Below are 18893 nucleotides of genomic sequence, written 5' to 3' on the forward strand. Positions count from 1 at the left end.
GAAATGCAGGAATTTTGCCTAGATGCTAGTATTTTGTTTGCAAAATTTATTTCAGCAGGACTGAAGTATTTATACTCAGTAAGATATAATTCTTGTGCATATACAAAAGCAGTGACTAATGTAACTAAATCACATTACTTCTGAAGTATCATTCAACTCCCACCCTTAAATAACATCCCACTATAAATATTTTAAATTCTCTATGAAACAAAAGAACTACACTTCACTTAAGCTGTATCATTACAAAGAATGTCATCCACAAATGTAGAGTACAACTACTTAATGTATTGTGGTGACATTACACAGAGAAGCAACTTGACAATATTTAAAGGTTTTCTATTCCAGATTTTAAGGCAAAAACATGAATATTACTGTCTTTCAGAAGCAGCAAGCAATTATTTTCCTTTCATTATTCAGATCACTGGTCTTTGGCAACAGCATCAAGAAAACTACAAAAGCTCACATCTTTTGTCCAAATAAAGGGGGAGGGTTTTTAATGCCTAGTGGTAAAATCCAGATGAAAAATTTTGCCCAAAATATTTTACTTTAGAAACACCATTATGGCCAAGTGTCAGCCATTGTTTCTTTCACTTATTCAAGAAATCAAAGAATTCTGACACTATTTTAATATAAACTGTATTGAAACAAAAGGAAATCATATAACTTTCTACAGATAAAACCACAACCAATTTACTCACACACAGACCACATATTCCATCTGAGCAATGGGAGCAGGAGTAAACTGCTCTCAGCTCCTCAAAAAATGAGAAACAGGTGCAGATTTGAGCTCTTAATCCTGAATTGGATGCATCTCTGATATGCAAATATTTGCAATTTCAGAAAAGCAAATCCTGCCACCTGCTTTTCAGACACTTTTGGAAAGATATACCTTGAATTTTTTTACCCCATACTTTTCTGGGTCTCTGAAACCCAGAACGAGTATCTTTTATTCATACAAGCATGATCATTTTCCTTATATAACCTACCATATGCCATTAATAAAATTGTCTATTAAATACGTACATTCAAGCATCAAAGAATATTTTTACTAGTCTTTCCTGTAGTAAAGATTTAACTTGCTGTGAAACATTTTCAGCCAGAGCTGAAAAAAGCCACCTTCCATTCTTATTTCAAATACTTTCTTTATTAAATTATCAAGAAAATATGTAAACTGGTGTAGCTATATTCACAGGCAAAATGTGAATAAAGCTGATTCAGATCTCCAACCACTTTAATCTTGTTCTCCTAGAAGAATGCTACTGCAAATTTCATTTCTTAAACTGAAAAGTTACATTATTTCAGACCACCTTTTTTTTGTCTCACTGATGTGCATAAACATATGGGCATACATATATATTGATGCATAGACACATTTACTGGTAACACCCGCAACACAATTACCTTTTCTTTTAAAGTTCATTCAATGCTGCCTTCACAAGCGATGCGTTCAACTAATGTGAGAAACTGGAACTCCTTACTAGTAAATGTCAGAGGATCATCAATGACAAAGGATTATTCAGAAAACCACCTCTTCAAGACACTTGGACTCAGGACAGCTTAGAACAGCTTTCATTGCTTAGTGGAGGACTTTTATTCAAGTTCGCTTTGAGACCCAATTCCTTGAGGCACTCTAGCTGAGACTGACCAATTTTACTAGAATTTCTCTGACAAACCTTCGCAGACAGATTAGAGCATTTCCCATTATAGCTCATCAGAACCAGTTCTCTGGGCACTTATGCACAATTTCAATGCAAAGTTACATGAACAGCACCTTCGAAGCTGGTTAGTTTCTTTCCCTCTTCTGTTACAGAGGCTAAGCTAAAAAACAGCTAAGTGGTGAAAAAAGCAAAACTGCTACAAGTACATCCAAATTGAGAAGGGAGGGAAAAATCATGAATACACATTAAAATGCCTTAAGCCCTAAAGAAAAGGAATTGAAGTAACTCTACATGTGTTAAAAATCACCAGGAAGACTGGTGGGTTAGAAACCAGAATTCAACTCAAAGGTATTCTGAGATCTTGGCAGTTGATGGACTTTTAGGGACTAAGATTTTAGAATTCTAAACAAATCTGAAATTCTCTAAACAGACTCATCTCACTGGGACAATAAAACAATAAAAACTCTCCAGACATCAAATGGGTGGCCAGGAGAGAATTCAAATTTTTCCATATCTGAAAATATGCAAGAAAAAATTACTTTGAAATATGTGAGAAGAGTCAGTAGATAGTAAGATTGTTTAATTAGTAAACACTGATGTGTACAAGGTGGAAACGAACTGGGGATTAGTATTTAAACTGCGTAAAGCACCTCTTGCCATGCTAGCTGCCAAAAATACCATTAAAAAAAAATCTGAATTATGTGACTTCTGCCATCTGTTGGAAGCTTTAAAAAAAAAAAAAAAGCCATATAAATGCCATACATACAACTTGAAGTGTCCTTTAATCAACTTCATTTTTTTTTTTTAAAAAGGGATTAAGGGTATCATCTGAAATCATGTGGTCACGCTGCTCCTCCAGTTCTTCAAAAATTAGACATTTTCTAGTATCTCAAGCCATGTTCTTAATATTTCTTTAGGAACAAGACTAATCAAAAGCCAACTGTGCAGGCTTATGATTATGACACTCTCCTTGACAGAAGATTAATGCTTTTTTCTACAGCTCTTCTATCAGTCACTAAATTGAGCTTTAGAAACTGTATGTTTCACAGCATTTCAAGACACCTTTCAGTCCTATTCAAAATTTATTTAGCAAGACAGTTTGGTAAGAGAGAAAGTTTTGGACAAAGTCATTCAAAATTTCATGCATGAAAATCACGTGGCCAGTCCAGTTTCTGAAGGTATTCAAGACTGATTCATGCTTGTTTTAAAGAAAATTTGATTCTACAAGTATTTTTTAAAAGCATCCTCATTTTCCCCTCTGCCACATGAATATTTATTTCTGAAATGTAAAAAGTTCTCCTGATTTCATCCAAATTTTACTTTTTCTAATACATGTTATTCAAAACACTGAACTCTAAGCCTCTGTGTATCTTGAACTATTATCAATGACATTTGGCTCACAACTTTCTTTTAATAGTGGCAAACCCTACCAAAAAATGAGGAAACAAAGAATGTGGAAATCAATTTGTCAGTTAACTTTGAGTTAAAAAGTCCATAAGCCCCTGAGGAATTATTTAATGTATTTTTTAAGAGATATGCATGGATACTTGTCCAATAATCCAAAAATAATTTTTTTCTTCTTCGTTTATATTCAGAAAGGAAGCAACATCACAAATACCCATAAGATGGATTAATTCTGCATTAGAATTTGGGTTTTTTTTACAGAAGGGAAAATACACTTCCAGGTCAAATCATACCAACTAATTTACAGAAATCTGGTGTTAGGGATTTAGGATATTTCTTTTATAAATATAACTAGATACATACATATACATATACCATATATGCTACATATATGGGGGGGCAGGGTGAGAGGCAGAGGCAAAATCCAGAATTTTCCAGTATTAGGAAGTATCTTGACCCCTGCATTCTTATAGAGAACTGATCTGTTGCTACTAATGTAAGTAGTTATTACTCTACTCAACACTTCTCACCTCATCAGAAACCTACCTATCCATAGTAAAAAAAAAAAAAATAATGTATTACTCTGCAAACATTATTTAATGTGTAAAACCGTTAAAATACCCGGCACTCAGACAGCTCTTTCATCAAAAGCGATACAGAAACACTCCTCCTTTTATAGTAGATCTGCCAAGTACCAAAATAACATTTGTCAGAGGAAAAAAACCCTATTTATCCTAAACAGAAAATTCCTTTTGCCTGTATGACTAACTGAGGATAAATTGCTGTGCTTGTGCATTAGGGACAGCGGTTGTAAGCAGAGCTGTTCTCTCATTAGAGCAACTAGTTCTCATACAAACACCAAGTAACATTTCAGGTCACTGGAAGGTCTTGTATGCCTTAAACCAGTCCACTTTGCTCATTTATTGCAGTTGGTCAAATAAAAACAGTATGTACAAAACAGACTAGCCTATAACCTTAGACCATGCTGGGTACTGCAAAATATGCTGTTTTGCTATGACTCTCAGGACTAAATTCAAGAGACAAAAGGAAAATCTAGATATTAATTAAAAAAACAGTGGACTAGAAGGTTGCTGTAGTTTCACCTCTTACCCAGAATGAGAAATCAGCAGGACAACCTTTGACAAATGCTGCAATCACTACCCTTGAAAATGTCCAAAACTGTTTATACTGTTCTGCAGCTCAAGCACCCATTTTGCTAATATACAATTAAATTTTTAATTAATTTACATTAAACATTTCTTCTAATTATGTCTTCCTTTTTTCCACTGCAAGAATAATGCAACTGATTCTCTTTGCAACAAACCTGTATTTTTTTTTCATTATCAGCCTTTTCAAACCAAACAGATGATACTCTTTCAACATCTCTTTGGTCGCTTTCTTCAACTTAGTACTCTCATTTTCCTGTTAAGCCTTCTCAAAGTCTCATCTCTCAAAGTATGTTTTCTAAAACTAGATACCATATTTTTGATGAAGCCTTCATCACTCTGAGTGTAGCACACTATTTCAGCTGCATTTTAACACAGAACATTTCCATTTAAATCATCCAAAAGCAAAATAGCCTCTGACACCATACAAGTAACTCTCTCAATCTGATCTTCTGTAACGTCTAGTCTTTTTCTGCTTCACTAATGCCTATTTGGTTAGTCCCCACATTATTTTTCCATGTGGTGTGCAATACTTCCACTTGCCTGCTTCATTTCATTCTTTGACTACGAAATATTGGCTCCAGTTTACTAAGATAGTTTTAAATTCTAATCCTATATAGAGTGTTTGTTCCCACTATGACTTCAAATTTTATAATCTATTTACATTCTACTCTATTAGCACGATTGATACAAATAGAAATATTCCTGTTTGGGTTAGTGGTTTTTTTAAAATTTAATCCTCACATTGTGAGAATGAACTTTCACAAAAAGCTATACCAAGTTAAGCTCAGAGCACCAAATGAAACTACAGCAAAAGTGTGCTTTAAACTGCATCAACACACGTAATTATATTACAACACTTATTTTCAGTAATTGCTACAGCTTTAATGTACACTTCCTCCCAGATACAGTAGATGCTGAAACCATTAGCATTTGTAGCTATACAATCCTAGACATCTAATTAAATAAAAAAGTCCTTTGTGAGGAAAACCTTACGATTAAAAAGCTGCAGTCTCAGATAAACTGTCAGATGTGAACATGAAATATGGGGCAGTGGGAATATGGGTGGTTTAATAAAAATTCAAGTTAAGCAAACAGTTCTCCTCTATATAGTCAGAGAAAAGCAAGTTCTCCCCAAAAGAAGATTCTGATACCTTCCCAAGGGGCTCTTCATTGACTGGATAAAGTCTAAGCAGATTCTTCAGCTTACTTAACTGGATAAGATAAATAATGCTAATATGGTCCTCTGCATCACATCCAGCTAAACTTCTTGTAAATTTAAGAATCCGAATTTGGGACTATCAATACTGTCACAGATGTAACAAAAAAAAAAATCAATTTACATCTAAGCAGCAATTCTTATAATCCAATTAAACTGTTTATTACAGAGTAGAATATTAATCTTGAAAATATATCATCAAATATTATCATATACATATGATAAATATAAAGATTTTTGCCTCTTCCTAAATAAGACGTCTTTTCCAGTTTATGAAAAAAATCCTGCAGAAGAATTAGTAGGAATCCAATCTCAACTTGAAGCTACAACCACACAATATAAATCTGTGTTTCTTTCATAAGGTATAAAAGCAAAGGTGGAAACAGAATCTATTATCCACAGATCAGCTTTTCATTATAAAATCAAACTGGTGACATCAAGAAATAAAAAAGAGATACTATCAATAAATACGTAAATTCACAAGAATTCAGCAGAGTTGCAACTAACACAAAATAGTATTATGCTATCATTATAACAGCATTCGAAGAGGAAGCTAAATGCTCAGTTTAGAAATAGAGCTATAATGTTAAAATTACACATTCTTTCTAAAAGCAGTAATGGCTGACAGTTCTGATTCACATACAAATAATTAAAAACAATGATACTGTACTTTAAAAAAAAAAAAAAGGTCCATTATCTTAGCTTGACATTTCAGAATTCTGAATCACTCCAGGAATGCCCTTTGTAATGACAAACCCAAAGTCAAACTTTAGATTCATTAATAAAGGTGAGAGAACTCACACACACACACATTCCTATCAATTATCTTTTTATAAGTCCACAGATATATCTTTATAATATCCATTGCTCATGCAAAAGGCAGAGAATTAGGCAGATGATAGGTACATATTGCATCCCTCTACTCTCACAGGAAACAGGACCTTTGTGTGGTTTTCTCAAGCACAAACCATGGAACACCCTCAAGAAAACAGCATTCACGATAAACACAGACAACAGCACAGCAAGAACTATAAATTTTGAGAACACAAAAAACCAACATCAACCTAAGACAAGACTTTTAAAATGTTATGTACCTACTACATATGCCAGATACACATACTTCCTATGATTTGGATGGATTCTAGTGGCACACATATCCTAATCTGGAGCACATAACTACTCTCCAATTAAGGATAAAAGGATTAAGTCCAAAGGCACTATTTTAAATTTTTCTTTTACCACAAAGTTGTGAGGTGTTCTGAAGTCCAAGATGGGCTTGAAGCCCCCTGACTTTTTCAGGATCAGGAAGTACCTTCACTAAAATCCTTTCCTTGTTCCTCTTGTAGTGCAGGCTTTATAAATCTGCATTTAGAAGGGAAAAAAAATCTGGTTCAGAAGAGCAGAAAGACTTTAAGTATGCTATATCACTTCAGTCTGTGCCTTGAGCGCCTTGGACTAACTACAGTATTGCCTCAAAGCAACTCCAGTAAAAAGGCTGAAGGGGCCAGTGCCTGGAAAAAAAAGAAATAATACACAAATATACTAATATACTGAAAATGTGTATCTTCTACTTCCAAAGCTGCTTCAACAAGTACATGCATACAATGCAGATCTTTCAGTTGTATTCAGTTCTTCACTAGCATATTCCTTCATAATGATCACTTTTTGTTTTTTGAAAAACAAACCCAGGTTTTTTCCTCCCCCCAAAGCATGTTTAGTTTATCTATTCTTTCTGCATCTCATATGACACTTCCATTACAAACAGTGTTTTCAGAGGAACCCAGAAATTTCTTGTAACACCTAATTGTGGGATTTTTCATTTTAACGTTATAATTTTTTATAGCAACTGAAGCATCAAACACCTTCACAATCTGATTGCACTGGTATTGCAACACCCCCCCCCCAAATTGTTGAAATTCTGTGCATTGAACCAAAAATCCTAAATTTGTGCAGTTTTGAGAAACTCCAAAGATTCTACAAACACTACAAAATGTATCAACTTATTTACTGGTTTAATTTTACAACTGCAATTTCAAAGACAGTCAGTAAACAAAAATATTTAGAACAGACTATCATTGCTTTATCAACGATAAGACAGACCAAAAACTGAAAAAAAAATGGATTTATAAGAATTTTTATGCACTGAAAAGGTAATGATTAAAAGTTTGAAATTTAGTAACTTTTAGTACAACTTGAATTCAGAAGCATGACAGTCAAAACTGAGTTTTGAAAAATAAAGTTTAATTCCACAGAAAGCTTTGGAGTGCAATTAATTGCAAATCAAAGCTGCTTTTTTCTTAATAATGAAAATTTATAATAACTCAAAAAATGAACCACAGTTGAGTTTTAAAGAGCTATCCCCTGCATCAAAACAGACATTCATCCTTTAGCTTATCTGTTGTTTTGTTTTCAGAGTTCCCAGATAAACTTTTAGTGAAATGTCAACTGCCAGTGCAGGGAGTGAGTTCTGAGATAAGCCTGCACGTACTGTAATTAACACAAGTAGAAAACTTGCACAGTAAAAATGGAAATCTCTGAAAAACTGCTGTGACCTGACAGAAAGAGTGGGAATTAAGAGATCAAGGTGCCGTGAGCTCTTCCACGCCCCTCACTTCCTCTCCCATTAGACATTGTCCATGCAGAATTTGCCGGTTTTGGTCATAAAGGTAGTTGCACAGCTAACGTCCACCTATAAAGCAGAATGAATGTATACTGCTTTTGGTTTTGTTCATTTTGAAGTCACCACTTTTGCCAAAATGATTTTTAACTGAGTTTCAGGATTCGGATGCCTGAGTTACCCTGTGTCAGCCAAGCATTTCATTGCCTTTGCAACAGCTCTTCCATCATGAAAATCAAGAGGGAGAATGCTTTTTAAATACCCCTTCAATTTAGTCAAAATTACCTTGAGTTTACTACAAATAGAACATGTTCATGGCAGTTACAGGTCACCCGAAATCTAGTAAATTGATCAGGCAACTGAACACTGAGATTAACACTTTAAAGTATTTTTTAAAAAAATCATTAGGCTGTATTCAGCCTCAGCAGCCAGGGTATTGGAAACTAAAAGTGCAGCTCTTCACATATAATTTCAAAGGGTTTTCTAATTTTTTTCATTACTTGCACTACTGTGCTAAGAATACAAGTGCTTAATTAAATGTTGTTTCTTAAGAGAAGAAAAGAGTCTTAAGGCTTGACTGAATGACCATTCATCCTGTCCACCTCACTTAAAGTTACTAATACAGAGGTTTCACTTTAACAAAAGCATAAAAAGGTTGTGCATATTGCTATCACTATTTCATCTAATAAAAAGCTAAAACTGTTTGTTTGTTTTTGGTTTTGTTTCCCCCCCTCCCCAGGGAACAAGTGTGCATATTAACAATGTATGAACTGCCACAGATATTTTTAGCCTAATTTTAAATGTTACTGTATTCTTTCTTGTTTTCTCTAAACATTTTTCCCCCCATTGACAATTGAAAATACCTGTCTTTCAACTGTCTTTTTTTTTAAACTGTTTCAGTATATAACTAGAAATACATATGCCTTAGAATTCATGCAAGCATAAAAGGTAATTGAAATGTATATTATTAAAATGTCAAATACTGTCGGAGCATCCTCGCCTTATAACTACATTGGACAACTGTTTAGATTGATCGTACCAACATGGGCAACACAGGTCAAAAAAAATCCCCAAAACCTACCACCAAAGTTAAAGTTGCCAAATGAGAACATTAAAACATTACCAATCCAGTCACCTTCTAAGCTCAGAAAGATACAGTTTCTTTGGTATGAAGTTTTAATCAATTGCTTCACATCATCAGGACAGCTTTGCCTTTTGGTATATCACACCAACAAAGTTTCCTTCTCAGGTAAGTTATCCTTGCTGTCACCTTCCAGCCAAATACAGTAACACACACACTACTCTGCCAAGAATTTTTGACCTTTGTACATTATTTTTTATCACACATTAAACTTAATGACATAGCACTATAATGTAGAAATGAAAGCTGTGTTGAGAAAGCAGTGGGTACACCTGCCAAGTGAATTTCTGAAAAGGTAACCAACTTGCAAAATCTTAAAGGTAAATCAGAATTTTCTTTCTCAAAAAAGATCACAAATTTTGGACCTAACAGGATGAACACAACTTATGTCAAAACTTTGTTAATTACAACCTTATGCCAAAACCTACTCATAGATATTGAAGTAAGGACAATATTCCAGATTATTTTGTATCCTCTATTGGGAAAAATGAATCTTTCTTTTATAAGGTGGATGTCATTAAACTGCTTGGTGCTTTGACAGATCTTTGAAGTAATCCTTGATTACAGTGTATCCTACTCAGAATTAATCCTCTGGGCAACCTGAATATTTCAGCTAGTGGAAAATGTGTCTGCTAAGCTATTAAACTAGCCTGACAAGAAGGCTATCATACCATTCCTCTACAATTAGCTGACAAAAATAATTTGTGGGCAAGTTATAAGTATTGTTGGTTTAACACTGAAAATAATCCTAAATCAATGATTTTTAAAAATCTTTCAGTATCATAGTATCTTCAGTTCAGATGGGATGCCTTACACCATGCTTGTAGTGTGCAATGGAGCTCAGTAAAGGGAAAAAAAAGCATGATTGATATTGTTAGGTCTCATTTACTCCTAGGTTCGCCATGTTGTGTCAAACAGTACTACTACAAAGTCCAAGTTGGTACAGACAGCCAATTCAGTTATTTGGTCATGTATTACATTCCCCTGCAATGCCGTCTCCAGGAAACACTATAGATAGAAATAGCTAGGAAATCTTGCCACTCACACTGTCAACATACCCTTCATCAACAGCCGTCAGCTTAAACTGGATGGCAAGAGGTTCAAATCCACTCCCCCCCCCAACGTCCAGTGAATGCAAGTCATTTGCCATTTGGGAAGTATGACCTCTGGCAGACTATTCCCAAGAAGCAATGATTGTATCACAGGACAGGGCTCTCACAGAAATATGATACAGTATCCAGTTTATCAGCACACTCATATCAGCTTTGTCTCCACGTCACATGGTAATAATTGTTAATTTCAGAACAAGACAAAAGTAGTTCCATATCTAGTTGGATATTATCTTGTGAAAGCTTTGTTTTTCAGCTGGAAGTAACAATTTCTTAAAAAAGCATGCAGCTTAATTTGTCAGTTAAACGGGGTTTAGTGTAATTAAACACAACATAAATTCAGTACTCAAAAGCCCAATCATAAGACCACTGAGTTGTTCTAAGGTGGCAGAGTCACAGTAAGATTTAAAGTACTCTACATACCTATTTCATTGAAATTAACACATTAATTTTTTTTATAAAACTACGGATTCATAAAAAGATGGCAACAGAGCACTACAGAGAAGAGATGCATAGGTGGGGGGGCAAAAGATACCAAAAATATTAAAAGTGGTACCTACTTAGAAACAGTTTGAAAGATACCTCTCAACTACACAACGATGTGGAGCTACTTCGTACTGGTACAATGACTACTGAAAGACAGATTTTTTTTTTTCCCCCCCTCTTTTCTTTTTTTTCCATGCAATCAAGTTGTACTAGCTCTCCTGTACAGTCTGATCAGTTTTCACTACTGACTACAACTTTCACAAGCAGTGAAGAGAACACTAAGATGTTTTACTAAAAAACATCAAAAAGGAAGGCTGGATGAGAGAGGCAAAAGCATACTACCAACTACTTTCCTGTTGAAAAGTAGGTTAGATTTCAAATTCACAGTATTGACTCAGTAAAATAACAAAAAAATAGGAAAATTATTGAGTAATTAATCAGATGAAAAAAACATTATCTTATGAGCTTCCCATCAGTAGCGTTCCTCTAAATTTATAGGTGATATGAACAAAACTTTTGTAAGAATAATCAATTTACAAAACTGCTATTTTTAAAAATCTTGACACAGAAATGCGGAACTACAAAAAGCTAAATATTCAGCCAATTGAACAAAAGTAACACCTTGCCAGTTACATTGACTTAATTTCTATCCCACATTTTGGTATACTAGAACACAATAACAGAAAGAAATCTAGAGATTTCATGCTACAGACATGAACAATAAAGACTGTTATGAATAGAAGATAACCAAATAATAAAGTTTTGATGACAACCAGTATTTTCAATCTGCTGATGCCTCAAAATTTGAAATGAAAAATCAGTTTCTTAGAAGCTTCAAACTCTGAAGTTTAAGCACAACAGTACTTAATGATAAATCAAGTTGAATTTAAGATTCTACTGATATTAACATTTTACATCTTCACTGATTACCTAGAAAACTCAGATGCAGTCATAATATTCACATACTAGATTTAAGCAAAAGTTAGTGTCTCAGTTTACATACCACTTTTCACAATGGTAATAATGTTAGTGGAGATTCAGACTATAACCAGAGATAAAGTTAGAAGCCTAGAAAGACTAAGCTCATTTTTGTAAGAGAAAATAATTGAACATACAGATATTAAAATGAAAATTTTAACAACAAAGGAAACATGAAGTAGTGTGCACTTACGTACTGCTTTGAAAGTGTTTCCAAACAGGAAGTCATTACAAAAAAACAGGTTTTCAGGTAGCAATATCAATACTGCTTTGTAATTTTTCTCCTCCCCTTCCCCCTCACATTTTTTCCCTCTTTATACTATCTCCCATAATTCTGATTACATAGTCTTGGGAACGTGAACTGCATCCTATATGACTGTATGGTATCTTCACAATACCAGACAAGTTAAAATTGGCAATTATCTACCAATGTTATCTTAGTAAGTTAAGACAAGTTTAGAAAACAGCAGCAAAAGGCTGCTAGGATAATATTAATTTTAAAATAAAAAAGCTTGACATGTATATCTACTTAATGTACAACTAAGAGAAAAAAAAAAAAGCAACTGCCTGAAATGCATAAACACCAAAAAGGGAAAAATTTACTTAGCATACTATGCAGAGAGATAAGTGGAACAGTGGATGCAAGCAAAAGGCATATCAGGGGATGGAAAGGGCAAGGGGGAAATTTCAACAGCTAACCGAAGCAAGGAAAGCAAAAGCATTAAAGCTATCCTCAACTGGCAAAGAAAGTCTGCATTATAACTTGCCTCCAGCCAAGTGTTTATATACAATATATACAATCCTCTCCCAGTGAAGATATCTGAGGGGATATTTTGAAAAAGTTAAAAGATTTTAGTTAAATAAATAGCTAGGCACCTCAGTTTTTGACCATTTTCGACAAATTTAAGATAATCTATTAGCACCTATGTAGCACTCCAATAAGAGAATAAAACTCCTATTTTAAAAAAAAATAGTATGTATGTCTACATGACTGCTCTAGAGACAAGCTTATATTAAAACTACATATACACACATATATACATTTAACTTTAGAGTACTGAAGACAGCTTCCCCCAAAAGCTCACAAGGACCAAATTTTGCTCATTTTTTCAAAGAATCTGATTAGAACTTTTTAACAGTAGCAGTTAGTCTGCTGAATAGTCTGACACCTTCGTGAATTAGATAAGTTTTATTAGCTTGCCACTTGCTAGAACTAGAGAAATTAAATACTAATGTCAGCAAAAATAGCATTCACTACTTTTTAAATGAATCTTAAATCTTCTGTTCTGTAAGCGAAAACCTTGTATTACTTGATTTACACACATAGCAGCTCTCATATCCACACGTCATTCACTTTATTTCGATTAGTTGACTTTTAATGAACGTTTAAGTTATTTCAGGTTGGATACTGAATGTTCATGGGGATAGCAGGATGTCAGTTTCAACTGAATACTCTAGAACTACATATAAATAAAGAAGTAAGCCCTCCTTATACAATGGAAAGTTGGAATTAAGAGAAAACAGTGTCCTAGTTTGTCTTCTACTTGAATTTTAAATAAAATGCAGCATTTATATATTGTGATTTTTAGGCCTTATAAAAACTAAGGTTTTGCTCACAATGTTAATTGCACCAGCTGTAATTATGTTTAATTAGAATTTTCTACGGCTGCTCTCAAGCATAATTTATTAAGGATTACAATGCTGTAAGAGCACATAGTAAACAGACTACTTTACTTGCTGCAGCTGAATTAGTTGTATGTGAGAAACTTCTATAGTTTTAAAGTGCTGTGTCCTCTTTCAACTAGACATAATAGTATTTGCATAATATGCCAGACTACCTTTTTACCTTTTTTTATTTTTTTTTTCTAAATTATACCTTTATTTTGACTGAAAGTAAAAAAAAAAAAAAAATAAATAGCATAGAAAACTACTAGGTAGTGAAAAAGCACACATTGCTAAAAGAATCTTAGACACCAAGCAATACGTAAATTATTTACCTTGGTTGCAACGTCAGCTTTATAACCGTCTTGCGTGGCAAAGAATCTTGGGAAGACTGAACATCATCCTACAAGACAACATCTTTGAATTTGCTTTTGAATACACTTAAACATATATCAGCTTTGTCTATTACATGGACTTTATGAAGTACAAAACCATGCTAGCCATACCATAAACAGAAGCCTGTTTTAGCACATTACACAGGACAATGAACCACAAAAGTTTATAAAGTACTTCAGACTGACAAAAGAAAAAGGCTCACTTTGACCAATTCATTGAGAAACCTTTGCTTTCATTAAATGTCTCTTACTAGATACCATTATCAAATTGTCATCCCCATGGTTTTTTTTGCATACAAGACATCATAATCGTCAACTTCCTTCAAATTTTGCAAATATTTATCATATATTTTTATTAACTTTCTCTTGCTATAAATTTACTCTCTGAAACCCTACACTCCTGTATATTTATCACAAGGATTTAGAGTTTAGTCTTCTGTCATTTCTCAGTTACCTTACATTGTACATAACGAAAATTTTCAAAAAACATAAAAATCATACACGCCCCCAAATTATGTGATATAAACTACTTGAAGAATTGTTTCACAATATTGATAAATTCTTGTTTTTCACTAGTTTCTCTCTTTTCTTAAATACAGTATGACCCAGTGCTTACTTCCAGTGAGAAAAGGTAGCGACAAGCCATTGCTGTCACTATTGCGTAGATCTTTAAGTAAGAGAACAGCCAAGCTGTTGATGTACTGTTACATTCCTATTGGTTCATATAAAGGGGACAACTATAGACTTTGCAACTGAAGTGCAAAGCTCCCAGTTTCTCAGAATATTCCAAAATATCCTCAAAATCATGTTTTTCAAATCCAACTATTGCCACTTATAAGAAAGTTTTCTTTCTGCACTCAAAGAAATAAGACTAATATGTAGGAATGGTGCAACGGTTGCACAGCTTTACTTTTATAGGTTGGATCTCATCCTATTGGTTGGATCATTCAGGGATCTCTAAGTTTCTTTTATTATTCAGTGTATTGTCTTCCAAGCTATCTAGTTTTTGTTTGTTTACTAATGTAACACCTGTAAAACTTACACATTATTTACAAAGTATTCAGTTATCAGCTGAGAAAACCATGATGCTTTTGTGTGTAACTAATAATTACAAATAGCAGAAACACAGTGCATGCAATGTCATTCTGGAGTCCCTCCATCATGTCTCATTTCCAACTTCATTTCTTCTGGCTTCAAGAAGGGCAATTTTCCCCCGGTTGTACCTACTATCTACTGGAATGTTGCTACAGTCTCTTGCTCTGTTCCTTTGACCATGTGTTTTTTCCTTCTTCACCCCTCAAAGACAACAGCCGTTTTCAATCTTAAAGTCTTCATCATTTATCTTTCTCAACTGTCTCGGCATTCATTCTGAATGCCCATCTCTGAGCAATTCGAGATGTCAGCTTCCATCAGCCACCAAAATACCATGATGTTATTTCAAAACAAGTGCCTTTGAACTTTCTACTTGCTCAAGGTTTGCAAAAGGTTTTTTGGAAATATCCTGAAGTTCTCCCATTAGCATGCTACAAATCCCACATAAAACCCCTTTTGTCACGGTAACCAAAGTACTGTGGGAATATTAGGTTTATGATATGCTGCAGTTACTGTATATCATACAGATAAACCATAGTCTACATCTGTAATCACCTTTTTTTGGTTTAGATAGATATGATAAATTCATTGAAATAAGAACTTGTTTTCATTTCTGCTTTCACAATGGTAATAGTGGGTTTGATTTTGTATGCTCCTAAGCAATACACAGTTTATACAGTAATTAGTACTTCTGCAACCCAGTGTTATTAATCCAGACTCATAAAGAACAGGAACAATGAAAATTTAGTAAAAATGTAACATCACAACATCTTCCAATACAATTCAGAGCAGAAGTGAAAACTTCATTCCATGAACAACTTCAAAATATTCTTACTGTATGGAGGTGCACATTCATTTTGTTAGCCTTTCCAACCAGAAGAAAAATTACATATTTGTGACACGCATCCACATAGCACACCCCAACAGGCACATATATGCAGCATGCACATATATATTAGTATCAAAGTCATAAAACGTATAAAGAACTATTTTAACAATTTTTATTTTTTTTTAAATATGTGTGACTGGAAGAGTAATTCAAAGTATGACACATCTGGGACATCTAAGCCAGCAGAACATATGTCATGTTAGTTATGTTAGAAGTGTGAGGTAATCATATAATAAAGACTGTCTTAATCCTGCTATGTTTATGCACAAAGAAACTAAAGCATCTCGTTTCCTCTCTATTCCAGGTGTATGGACTTAGGTGGACTTCCTAAGACTACCTAGCTATCACAGCAGAGAGCTTTTGTTCAGAAAGTGAAGAAACTAAGAATTCTGAAAGGAAACAATATTAGCAAGTGTGTTTCTTCAAGGTGCTCTTCACTGTAAAATGGGTCTCAAAATGCTATGTGGGAATCTGTGGCTGACTTTATCATCGGTAGATTCCTGTTTCAAATAATTTCAGCTGAGGAAAAAAGCACAAGGTCTTGTCTAGACTTGGTCTTGCAAATTCAGCTTAGGCTTATGTTCAGGATGGAAATTTTCCTCTTCCTACATTTGTTAAGTAATAAGCGAAGTCAAACTACACGACTGCATACCATTATATATTCTTATATATAATGATGAATAACTTATCACATGATATATAACTTATCACATGCATGTCACTGAAGTTACCAACAAATATATGCCCACAAGAAAATTAGAACACCTGGTTTTACTATGTGATTCACAAAGTGGAATAAAATAAGCCCATTTACTTCAGATGTGTGGGGTTTTTTCCCAGCATTAATGGCTGAAGTTTTTGCTTTCTACTTTCCAGTATCTTCAATCAATATGAACAGTGATAAGTAGCAGATTTTTGAGCGGGTATTAGCAGCAAATTTCATTCTGACTTTTCCCAGGCCACTCAGACTGTATTGAAAAGACATAGTTCACATTTTATTTTTGGAGAAAATCAAGAAAGATAGCTCACCATCTTCAGGAATGGAGTTGATGTGTCATAATTATAAGCATGATTATCCTTTAAGATAAGAATATGAGCAGAGTCAATTATCACTTTCTTCAAGTTCATTATTGAATGGAAAAGCCTGTTAAAAATTTTAAAGTCTTAGTTAGTTTTCAGTTGGTTGTATTCAATGTGATAACATCAAAATTTAAAAAGATTAAAGAACTCAAAAATATGAGTTACAGAAAAATAAATGTAATTTTTAATATCAATATAGCATGAAATTAAGAACAGCTAGTTGCAATGGGTGACCAGACTGCAAAATGCAGAAATATTCTGAATTTCATTATATTCCTATACCTTGCATACTGAAAATGAGGTACATCTCCACCCCACTGTTACGCTACAAAACATACACCCTCAAAATACCAAGTACTTTTTCAAAATGCTCATCTTAAGAAAGTTTGTGGTTTATATGTTTGATTTCCAGTATCTATAGTAGAGACAAGCCTGAAACACTGGTCACAAAGTCAAGATTGCCTTTAAGCAGGATTAGAAAAACAATCACCATTATTTCCATTGCTTCAACTGACACAAGGTTTACAAATTCTTAAATACAGAGCGCTGTGTAATTTTATTTGTAAAGTGAAGAAAAACTTTATTTTACTCTCTCATAACCAAGTACATTGCACATGTTTATACCTTGATTATACCTACGCTTTAATAGATAAATAATAATAAATAGATAAAAAATTAACAAATTTATAGAATTTAAAAATACTTGTCATCAATGCAGTAGTTTAAACCCAGAAAGAATATTTTAGAGGCATTTAAAACAATAAATTATTTAATGGACATGCTCTACCATCAACCATCTACCATCATCTACCTCAAATTTACTAGTGCTTAACATTCCAATATGTAACAATTTTCTGAACAAATGCATAATTAAAGCACATATCTACATATACAGACATACATATATATATATATCATACACTCTTCTTCAAAAAAATTCCACAAAGTAGCTAGCAGAGTAATTTGTCAATACCAAGAAAGCAACTACCCACCAGATATAATAGCAATAGACAACAACAGACAGATTAAGTAGAAGATTGGCAACATGAAAAGGATTTCCCACATTGATGAAAGGTGGGTTACAGCAGGTGTGGGATTTTCCAAGGAATAAATGACTAAATTAGCATGTCTCTTGATTATTGCTTAGCAGAGGCAGATATAAAATGTACTCCTATACAATAGTACTGCAGAAAAGAATAGCCCTGTTATTAAAGAACTCTTGGTATCGTGTCTACCTAGCTCCTTTTGAAACCTCAGAAATTTTGTTTGGACATCAAATTCTTACTTCAGACGATAAAAAAATATTCCATAAATGAAGAGCACGGGTAATCAAATCCACTTCTCTTGTAGAGCACCACTACACTTTTCAGTACTGAATATGTTGCTAGCTATAGCAAATCTGTATCTCTGAAATAAATACTTCTGTTTTAAAAAAGCAAAGGGAAGTTAAGATTTAAGTTTATATATTTATAATAAATTACCTAGTGCCATAATCCACAACTACCCAATCTTTAGATGTTCCTGTAATAGCATCATGATGCTGAAAGAGTCCAAGGTTCCTCCTAGCTTCTGTCAGCAATTTATAGTTATCCACTGAAGGAAATACACTCAACTTCTCAGATCTACTGGACTGTACCAAAGCCAAGGAGTAGAGGATTTCAGCTGCCCTGGAATTGCAGAGAAGAATCATTTATTTATATAGGTTTAAAAAGCAAAAAGCAACACACATTGTACCTGAAGAATAAACTGATGTTTTTACATCTTTCCTCATGCCTATTTCCGCGAGTTCTTTAAACTTTAACCTTGTACTTTTTAGCCTGCTTCTAGCTTCCAACAGTTAAACATCACTGCTGCACTTCATCATCAACTGGTTTTACACCTTGTAAGCTTCCTGCAAGGCTTCAGTGATGGAAAATAGAGCTTTAAAATAAAAATATGCCAGTACAAAGTAACATACCATTTTCACGTGTGAGGTATACAGATCTGAGCCTAAAATG

The 18893-nt window shown here is 33.9% G+C and overlaps 1 protein-coding gene across 1 annotated transcript in view; it reads right to left on the reverse strand.

Moving 5' to 3' along the window:
- MAN2A1 (mannosidase alpha class 2A member 1) overlaps positions 1-18893 on the reverse strand; it is a 153400-nt gene that overhangs the window by 43896 nt on the left and 90611 nt on the right. The window contains exons 10-12 of the mRNA XM_009284206.2: positions 18378-18563; positions 16846-16960; positions 13776-13843 (exon numbers count right to left, since the gene is read on the reverse strand). Of these exons, the coding sequence (XP_009282481.1) occupies positions 13776-13843; positions 16846-16960; positions 18378-18563 (369 nt within the window). The remainder of the gene's footprint in view (positions 1-13775; positions 13844-16845; positions 16961-18377; positions 18564-18893) is intronic.

This window comes from Aptenodytes forsteri, unplaced genomic scaffold, assembly GCF_000699145.1.
Source record: "Aptenodytes forsteri isolate BGI_AS27 unplaced genomic scaffold, ASM69914v1 Scaffold69, whole genome shotgun sequence".
NCBI lineage: Eukaryota > Metazoa > Chordata > Aves > Sphenisciformes > Spheniscidae > Aptenodytes > Aptenodytes forsteri.